The sequence below is a fragment of the Merops nubicus genome, unplaced genomic scaffold, assembly GCF_000691845.1.
Source record: "Merops nubicus isolate BGI_N331 unplaced genomic scaffold, ASM69184v1 scaffold242, whole genome shotgun sequence".
Lineage (NCBI taxonomy): Eukaryota > Metazoa > Chordata > Aves > Coraciiformes > Meropidae > Merops > Merops nubicus.
Genome location: NW_008594018.1, coordinates 21,886 through 31,927, shown reverse-complemented (window position 1 = coordinate 31,927; position 10,042 = coordinate 21,886). Strand labels below are relative to the sequence as shown.

The following is a 10,042-nucleotide window of genomic DNA, read 5'->3' as shown; positions in this document are numbered from 1 at the left end:
GGCGTGGGAGAGGAGGTGCCGGCCAGCCTCGGAGGGCTGCCTGCTGGCCATGTAGGAGAGCTGGGGTCGGGGCCACGGCTCCGTGCCTGCCGAGGGGACCGCTTCGAAGACGGGGTTCTCGATGCCGTGGGCACTGCTGCAGGAGAGAGGAGGGTGTGAGGCGTGGGGATTTGCATTTTGATTTCACCAGCCCTTTTTATCCCCAAGAGAGCAAGCAGGGAGCCCAGCACAGGGGGGAAAGTTTAGCTCAAAGGCACCGTGGTTTTGAGTTCTCCTGGGGCGTGGGGAGATGTGCGCCCTTGGCACAGACAAAAAGAAAGGACACTTCCCTCTTGGAGGGAGAGAAGAGAAACTGGCTGCCTGGAGAGGGGCAGGACCATGAGCGTGGGTGCCACCAGCATCCCTTCATTCTGTCAGGCTGAAGATATAGGCCAGCTTCAAACACAGGAGAGGAGAGGACAAGACCGCTGTGGGGTGCAGGATGTGGGGAGAGGGGGTGTGAGGAGGTTGGGAGAGCTGGAAGCGTGTAGGTTTCCTCACCTCTCCATCCTGACAAGCTCATGGGCACCTGCCGAAGACAAAATGGTTGGTGTGAGTGCCAGCATAACACCCAGCAACCCAGACCCACCACCAGTGCTGTTTTCTGGTGTCTTATCCACATCCAATTCCCCCTCTTCCTCTGCATTCCACCTTCCTTATTCCTCTTCTTCAACATCAGCCTCTTGTCTGCTCCCAGACCTCCTTCTCCACATCCCTGCCATCTCCGGTCCTGTTTACCCCCCAGCATGGGCTCCTCCCACATTGAAACCACAGGCTCTGAAGAAGGGGAGGGAGGAGGAACTTCTGGTGGCATGGGCTGAGGCACAGCTGTGCTTCCTGGGCTGCAGCCTGGCCCTGCTTGTGCCCAGATGCACCCACCACCGCCTGAGACACCCTCCCAGGGCTCCATAAAAAGGGCATTTTGCTTTCTCTGAGCAGCATCTTGATATTTATTATTTCCTCATCCCCTTTGCTTCAGCAGGTCCCACAGCCCATCTTACTGTATGGGGAGCATCTGGAGCTGAGACACACAAGTTTTGGCCCAGACTGTGCTGATGGAAAGCAGCTGGCGGAAATAACCTGTAGCTAACCTAGTCTGGGACACCCCAGAAGCAAATCCCTCTGGATTTTGATTTCCCTCTTGGATTAAATAGCCCCCAGGTGATGCTTTGCAGCACAGGGAGGGAGCTGCACCTCAGCTATGGCAAAATGGATATCTGAAGGCACACGCCAGTCTTTTTGGCCAGGGATGGATGTCGAAAGTGCAGTTCCTGTTCTTGTGGCTGGCATCACACCCACCACTGCTACAAAAATCACTTCTCCAAAGGGTTTGCTCAGAGCCCCACAGCCGCCCACCGGTGAGAGAAACCACAGGGCCTCTGGCTTGCTCAAGGCCTGATGAAATGGCTCTTCCTGCTTAATTACTGAAATCATGGGGAGCAGAGCTCAGGCAGCCACCTGCACCTCGGCACTACCTGGGCTGGGGTGCTGTGGGGAGACCTCGCCTGCTGTGGTCCTATTGCCATAGACACAAGGGGGTCTTCGAAAAGAGAGGGGGAGGAAAAGCACAAATAATGCTTTTTTAGAAGGCAAAACTTCTATTTTGGCTGTGTGGTGGAGGGAGGGATGAGTAAATGAGTCATCTCTTGCCGTGGAGGGGGAGGGAAGGGCTTGGCAGGAAGGGGGTCTGGCAGCATCTTTGCAGTTTCAGTGGCCCTGGCAAGGCCACCTGGGTCCCCATCCCAACCCACACTCCTCAGCAGAAGCCTGCGGGACTGTCCAGCCCTTCCTAGGACAGTTTGGCAGGAGGCACCTGGCAGGGACCTGTCTTTGGGCCACCTTACATGGTGCCCATGGGACTCAGGAGAGCCGAACCAGCCGACCCCGGTGGGACACATCCCATCCCATAAAGGCCATGCTGATGCAGCTGGGGATGTCATGGTGGGTGACACTGATGATGGGTGGAGAGGGATGGCTACGTACGTCTGTTGCTGACAGCTTGTCTCTGCTTGTAAATCAAGAGCAGGATGAGGGGAAGGCAGAGGATGCCCACGATGCAGGCGCCTGTCGCCAGCGCGGCAGCCGTGATATCTGCAACAGAAGAAGGGCAGAGCTGGAGTGGGTGGTGGGGAGGGTTCTCCTCCTATCTCCTCAGTTTCCTCCAGCTGTGGCAGAAGCATGGAGCACCACTAGCATTGCCCCACGCCTGACACAATGTGGCTCCCACAGACATGGGTGGTCCACTCATAGCAGGATTCATACTGGACTGCATTACCAGTTGCAGAGATAAGCTCTGCTGTATCAATTTAGGACCTTGACTAAAGTCCTTCATTGCTGAAGGACATCTCAAGGTCTTCCTTTGGTCTTCTAGGTAGGAGGAGAGAAGCGAGGGCCTTGATAAAGCCCTCTGAAGTCAGCAGAAAGGCTCCCGGGGATTTCAAATAATGCTGACTCTGACCCACAGCCAGCTCATCAAAATTACACTGTCTTAAAGTACTCAGGCATCAAAAGGTTCATTACCATGGCCTCTGCTAATGAATGTGCCCCTGGAGAGCACAACCCATAGAGACTCCCCAGGAAGGCTGGTGGTCTGTGGCCATCAAAGTCCATGTGGAACAGCTTGTGTTGGAGTTGAGGGCAGGTTCAGCTCAAGCCCTTCTCTCCTGTGCATCCATCTGGGGAAGGAGCTTCCACAGAGTGTGTGTTTGGGTGGGGGGGGGGAATTATTTTTTTCCCCTTTTCATTGTTGCCCAGCACTTGAGACTGAGGGTTTGAGACAGCAAGCACTACTCACGGGGACCAGGGGCCAATTTCCCATGCCTGGGCTGGCCCCCACCATGCTGCAAAATAATTTTAGCAAAATCTGCCCATTTAGCAGCCAGTAAATTTGGGTAGACAGAGCGACCTGCTGGGAAACCACCTGCATAGCAAAGTGTGGGCACCTCCAGTGTCTAGACACAGTGCTGGGGGAGCTTCATGTTGTCTGAGCGCTCAAGCAAGGTTTGGGTTTCCCCTGCTAGAGCATCTCTGCTCAGGGCAAGGTGACATGGGCTTGGGATGGCAGCAGGGTGTTGCAAGAGGTGCCTGCAACTCTTTGCCTTTCTGTCCCTTCCTATCTGTTTGTGGCAGCAGCTGCTAAATCCCCAATCATGTAATCAGGTGCTTTACAACCTGGTGAATGTGCTTTTACAACAGGGTGCATGATCTCCCTGGGCTTCAGGACATCCATGTCCAGGTGATGGTCTGAAGGAAGCTCTCCTCAGCCTGTCACCATGCCTGTCAGATGCACACTGTAGGGACAGCCTCAGAAACCACCCTTCTGACACCCAACCATGAGGTTGCATCTGGACACTGGCAAGCAGCCATCCCTAGGGAAACATGGACCAGGATGGTGAGCAACATCCTGGAGAGAGGGTTTACCTCCTTTTACCTTTGCTGGTGGTGGAGTGAAATGTGCAGTTTTGAAGCCCTCCTCTGCCTGTGGTGGAGAAGAGAAAAGCATGTTAGATCCCAGGGGATTTGCTCAAGTACCACAGAGCTGCTAGCTGTGCTCGCCTTTGCTCACTAGTGCTGAGAAAATCAGCCCAGAGCATCCCAAAAGCAAGAGTTTTAATCCTGAGAAGCTTACAATGAGAGTCCTGCTCAAGACCCCTTTCCCTCACGGCAGCAGGGCACACCCTGGTTGTGCAGGCTCTTCTTTTTTAGTGTAAAAGAAAAATAATCTATCCTAATGCTGCAAATAAAGGGCAGGAGATCCCTTCCCCTCTATGTCATGCCTCCCTGGGCAGCTCTCCTTGCTGGGCTGCTGTCCCAAGATTATCTACAAGCCCTGCATCCCAAGCAATGCCTGCAGCCCTCGCTTGGGCTTGGACCACCAGCCATCTCCTTTTATGTTGAGGTTTGTTTTCCTCCCTCCAAGAAAGAGGTTGAAGAAGATCAGTGAAACTATGTAGCATGAATTTTATTGCATTCCAGCCTCTTGATTTTTTTCTTTTTTTTTTTAATGTTCTAATGCTCTCTGGCCCACATTCAAATCATCAACATCTGTTGCTCTTTGACTCTTCCAACATGGCTCAGGCTTTCAGCAGCCCCAGCTCCAATGCTGCACCCCAGCATCCCCCACCAGCACCCTGGCATGGTTGTGGGGCTGACAGGGGCTCCCCTGGCCCCACTCACCTTGCTGGATCTGCAGCTCCACGAAGCCGTGAGCGACTTGCACGGTTTGGGGCTTGCCGTGCTCCCTCCTGGCCTCCATGGCATAGCAGCAGTAATTCCCACTGTCCTGCAGCGTCAGGTTCATCACCACGATATGAAAGGCACCGTGGTGATCAGGAACAAATTCCACCCCGTGATGCCCTCTGAGGGGGGATTTTTGGGTGCCATTACCCCACGGCTCACGGTGCCTGCTCAGGTCGTGGTGCAGCTCCCTCTCGGTGACGTTGCGGATGTGCTTCTTCTCGGAGCAGCTCTGGTCACCGTTGCTGCTGAAGTACCAGGTTTTGTAGAGCAGGTCGTGGTGGTCGGCGAGGGAACCGCTGATCCGGCAGGTCAGGGTGACGTTCTGGCCCTCGGGGCAGACGCAGAGCGAGTACGGGGTGGTGATGAGGAAAGCTGCTGGCCCTCCTGATGAGGAGAAGATGCAGTGGCTGAGTCAGACCCTGAGCTTACTAGGAGTTTGTAGCAGAAGTTGGGATCCCTCCCCAAACAAGCACTGAAAAGCCCATCGCTGACATTGGCAGAGGGGTTGCAGTGAGCGTCACCACCGCTTTGCAAACAGAGGGAAAAAAGCCTTCAACCCATACCCCCAGGGCAAGGAAAACTCCTGAGCACCCCATATCCCAAGAGAAGGGAGATGGGAAGCACAGCGTGACCTCCATAGCAACATCCCATCAGGGCTGAGAGTACAACTTCACCCTAGAAATAAGCCCTGGAGTAGAGCCATGCTTTAAATATAGCTGAACATCAGCTTTTAATAGCAGTGGGGAAGCAAAAGTTTGCCCAGAGCTAGCAGAGATGTGGGGCAGAGAGGTGGAAGGATATTTTGGGGCACCAGCCTTCTGTAAAGCAAAGCAGCGGGGTATGACTTGTGAATGAAGAAATACAAGTGCTGAGCCAGCTGCAAAAAGGAGAAAAATTAAAAAGAAAATAGCTGGGAGGAGCCCATGCCCCCTGAGATGAGGCGGGGAGCAGGTCCCACCCTGCTTGTTTTTCAGCCCTTGAGGAGGAGAAGGAGGAACTGGCCAACACTGACTGTGGGGAGCTGCTTGAAAATGAAAACAGTTTTCAGAAAGAAATCCCTGGCTTCTGAGAACCATGGGTGGGAGGCTTGGCAGAGGTGCAGGAGTGAGGTGTGTAGCACAGAGTTGCTGGTCCTGTCTCAGCACACTGGTGGGCTGTACTGGTGGATAAGGGCAGAGAACAGAGCAAAGGTGGACAAGCCATCAGTGCTCTGGCCCCACTGCTGCCTTGCGTTCACAGAAGTTGTGAGTATCACTTTAGAAAGCTGAAGAAAAAACAGATTCTGGCTTCATTTTCTTTAAATTATTGAAAAAAAAGGGGATTCCTAGGGGCTAGTTTGCAGCAGAGATGATGATATATGGGCAAGGCGTTCTTTTGTTTTGGTGACATCCTGTTGTGCCATTACCTCCACCGCCGTTTCGCGTTGAGGTTTTTCACTTGCTATATCGAGCGGGTGGCAGTCAGAGGCGGGGTGTGCTGTGGGTGTGCTGTGGGTGTGCTGTGCCTGCCTGCAAGCTGCCCCAGAAGATCCTTTCCCATCACCTGGCTGCACAGAGAGTGGCCATCCTCTGGGCAGGGTCACCACAGCACCACCCCGCCATGGAGCTCCACTTGAGAGAGTGAAACTGAAAATGTCCCCCAGGCCTTCTACCCGTGTGGCTATTGACGGTTGTTAAGAGGAAGAACAGCCATGAAGCCCCTGAGTCCCAGCAGCCTGACAAGGAGTTCTGCAGGGCTGGGGATGGTGTGACTTGTGCCAAACTGCTGCAGTTAGTCATAGAATTGTTTTGGTTGGAAGAGACTTTTAAGATGATCAAGTCTAACTGTTAACCTGGTGCTGCCAGGGCACCACTAAACCATGGCCCTCAGCACCACATCTAAATAGCTTTGCAATCCTTCCATGGATGAGAACTCCATCACTGCCCTGGGCAACCTGGTCTGGGTCTTGACAACCCTTTGCAGGGAAGATGTTTTTCCTCATGTCCAACCTAAGCCTCCCCTGGTGCAACTTGGGGCTATTTCCTCTTGTGCTATCACTTGTTCCTTGAGAGAAGAGACCGATCCCCACCTGGCTCCAAGCTCCTTTCAGAGAGTTGTTTAGAGTGAGAAGGTCTCCCCTGAGCCTCCTTTGCTCCAGGCTCAACAACTCCAGGTCCCCCAGCTGCTCCTCACCAGCCCTCCTCTGGACCTGCTCCAGACCCTCAATGTCCTTCTTGGAGTGAGGGGGCCAAAACTGAACCCAGGATTCTAAGAGTGACCTCTCCGTTGCCAAGTCCAGGGTGATGATGCCTGTCCTAGTGCTTCTGTCCACACTAGTGCTGATCCAAGACAGGCTGCTGTTGGCCTTCTTGGCCAGCTGGGCACCTGGGCACACACTGGTTCATCTTCAGCTGGCTATTGACCCCCAGGTCCTTTTCCACCAGCAGCTTCCGCTCCAGCAGCACCTCAGCCTGCTCCCCATAGCTCAAGCAGCAGGACATGCCCCAGGCTGCTCTGGGGAAGAGGTTTGCATGGTCTGAGCTCAACATTGCCTCATTTAGTCTTGTTTCCAAGCTTCAGCTTCTCCTCATCCTCAGATGTTGCTACGTTCAGGATGCTTGACCAGGCTGGCTGAGTTTTGGCACACAGCAGAGTGGGTCTCCCACCTTCTCACCAGTACTCTGAGCACAAAAGGCACCTCAGATGTGTTTCTTAATACCTGCTGCAACAGGAAGTGCCCCATTCACATTGAGGGTCCCCTGGGAGCCAGGGGAAGGGAAGCCAGGGCTCTATTGGAGGAAGCTGCACTTCCAATACCTTGCAAAAGTATCTGCAGGAGTCTTTGTTTTACATACACACCCCCTCAAATAAAATGGGGCCATCTCACTCATCCCCACAGAGTTTGCAAAGCTCTGCCTTACTGAACCATCCAGCCTCCACCTCCAGGACTTGATGGGAACCGTCTGGAAGGAAAGTCAACACAGCCCACGCTTTCGGCAGCCGCAGGGAGGGGCAGAGGTTACCACGTGTGCAAAGCCTTCAGCATTACCAACTTCCCTTCTTTCTCCCGAGCAGGGGAAGGCTTCCCAAAGTCATTGAGTAGAGGAGAAAACAGCAGGGAAGGAAAGCTGGCAAGGGACCATGTGCCCCATAGCAACACCAGGGAAGTTGTCCCCTCCCCAAGATGGGGGTTTAAAGCTGTGCTAGATGCCAGATGGTGCTGGAGAAGAATGCCTGTCAGTGTCTTTATGCTAAAACTCATGGATCTTAATCTCCCTGAGGCTTCTTCCATGCCCAGACCCCAGCTTTGGCTCCATCTCACCCCAGCAGGACAGCTGCTTTTGAAGTCAGCACTGCTGGCAAATGCCAAAAGAAAGCCAGATGCCCATTTCGGTGCATCTTCAGCTCTGAGAGCCTGGACTCATCAAGGTCCAAGATGAGACCTATTGTCTTGTCACCATCTGGTAGAGACAGAGGAGGTCTCAAGTGGCTGCCAAAAGTGCTACTCTTCCTCATTGGCACCTAGGTATCTTCGTCTCCACCCTGTGGCGTTGCATCAGTGCCATACAGAGCTCAGTGCATCATTGGTACATCCCTGAGTGCCAGCACCACTGCCCGGCTTGAAACCTGGGAACTTGCCTTTCAGAGACAAAAGAATGCAAAAAAAGTTATAGTGCTGAGGGGCTTGTGTTGCTTTGCCAACCAACAGCTTAAATAAAACAGGATTTCGTGCCAAATTCAGGGTCAGTGACCAAAAGCCTCTCCTAGCTTCTTCTCCTACCTTTGGCCCCCCACTCTGTTAAGCAGGTGTTTGAGTTTCACTCCTGGGACTTACAGAAGCTATTTCCACATCATGCCACCTCTTTCCACTGCAGGGAAATCTGGAGGGGGAGGGGGCTGCAGCCTTTGGAGGGGCTGACTCACCACAGAGGAGGGGGCTGCTGGAGAGAGAGAGGCTGCTCAGTTCCTGACTGAGGAACCCTGCTTTAATTCCTCTTCTAAGAGCTTTCTTAATAGCCTAACATGAACGTGCCACAAGCACCATCGTCACCGTGTTGTCATTATGCTTCAGAGTTATCAGCCAGGTGAGATGTGTGGGGGCATCCATACCTTGGCACAAGTACTTACAGCAGGAAAGAAAAAGGAGAGAAAAATACTTACTGAAGATGCCAGAGCTGCCCACCTTAACAGCACTCATCTCCTGCACCCTGAAGAGCCAAATGGCTCTTCAGTGGTGGGGCCACTCATCATCCAGGCCATGGGGACAGCAGCCTGGAGCTGCTGCACCCTTTGGAGCATCCTGCCTCTCTCCTCCTCTAGCAGAGCCCTGGCTCAGGAACAGGGTCACAATGTCAGGTTTGCACCTGGTATGTGACTTTGGAAATCCCAGCTCAGCTGCTGGCCTTCGAGTGGAGAGAAGCTGCTTCCCCACCCACCTAGCTGCTAGCATCCACAGCCCACAGAGGAGCTGGATGGCTCCAAGGTCTCTACTTCTTCATCAAACCCTGCTAAAATTAGCTGGGGGTTCAGAAAGTTTTGGCAAGCATGTGGTTGCACAAAGCTCAGTTCCTCCAGCACCAGGCTCACATTAAAGAGCGGTGTCCAAGCTCACTGCATTGCAGAAGACCTGATGTTCCATCCTAGCACCCCAGACACATAAATTAAATAACCCAAAGTCCCACAAAGATGCTAGGAATAGCTTCCTGATGTCAAGAGACTCAGGTGAGAAGCAAAGAGTGCTTCAGTCCACACCAGCCTCTTGCTGTCCCAGAGGAGAGCAGGGATCCCCCATCCCATCGCAGTGGGGCATCATTTCTTCCTGGGCTTATGCCAGCAGAAAACCTGGGGGCTGTCACTTTGCCTTCCCGGGATGCAGGGAGAAGCCAAGCCCAATAGCCTGTTTGTCCTCTCTTTGCACAAGGCAAAGAAGGACCACGGTTCTTCCAGCTCCGTTCTCTGACTTCTCATCTAGAGTTGAGCTGCAGTTTAAAGTGCCACCACCCTTGTTTCACTGCCTGGCCCCAAAGCCCCGGTACGGAAACGCTGCCTGCCAGGGCTGGTGTGGAGTGGGGCGTGAAGCAGCACCCCTCCCAGAGCATCCCCCCTGTCACACAGGCAAGGACCAGCAAGCTTCCAGCTCAGGGGAAGAGAAACTCAGTAGCCATACACAGCAGTCCTGGCCCACCTGCAGAAGCTGCCCAGCACATCCCAGCAATTAGGGTGGAGAAGAGCATCCTTAGAGAGGGTATCCCAGCCCTGCTGGCACAAACCCCCTCTCCGCTCACCCAGGGCTGGTGGAAGGCTCCTGTCACCACAGCACGACCAAGGACCCACACAGTGCTGGGCCAAAGTGCTGTGCAGGAGCAAGGTGGCTTTTCCAGCTCGGAGTCCCCAGCGGGGGACTGGCGGGGACAGGGGGTGGCTGCTTTCCTTCCATGCATGTTAGATCAAAGCAAAGGAAGAAGGAAAAACCAAACAACCCCAGAGTTTTAAAACTGCAGGTCCCCTGCGGCCCCTTCTCCCCGACACAACCAGCATCACGTGGGGCGATGGCTTGATCCCCCCCCAACCCAAAATCACAGGGTGAGAAAATAAATAACCCTCCAAATGCCCCAAATTCCTCATGCCGAAGCAGAACCCTGGCCGGGTGAAGGAAACGGGAGTTTCTCTGAGCTGGGAGGGGAAGAAAGCAAGCTGGAGCTTACCGTGGGAAGCCAGCAGGCAGAGCGCGGCTAGCAGCAACCCAGGCGGGGGGGGCGGGGGCGACAGCGGGGATGGGGGGAGC

The 10,042-nt window shown here is 54.0% G+C and overlaps 2 protein-coding genes across 2 annotated transcripts in view; one reads left to right on the top strand and one right to left on the bottom strand.

Annotated features, from left to right (window-relative positions):
- Window positions 1-10,032, bottom strand: part of LOC103768436 (chromosome unknown open reading frame, human C10orf54) — a gene marked incomplete at its 5' end in the record, with an annotated part of 10,726 nt that extends 694 nt beyond the window's left edge. Inside the window, 6 exons of the mRNA XM_008935580.1 lie at window positions 4-136; window positions 541-568; window positions 2,023-2,130; window positions 3,470-3,517; window positions 4,216-4,662; window positions 9,963-10,032. Coding sequence (XP_008933828.1) covers window positions 4-136; window positions 541-568; window positions 2,023-2,130; window positions 3,470-3,517; window positions 4,216-4,662; window positions 9,963-10,032 — 834 coding nt within the window. The remainder of the gene's footprint in view (window positions 1-3; window positions 137-540; window positions 569-2,022; window positions 2,131-3,469; window positions 3,518-4,215; window positions 4,663-9,962) is intronic.
- CDH23 (cadherin-related 23) overlaps window positions 1-10,042 on the top strand; it is a gene marked incomplete at its 5' end in the record, with an annotated part of 73,651 nt that overhangs the window by 42,024 nt on the left and 21,585 nt on the right. The gene's annotated exons all lie outside the window — the stretch shown is intronic.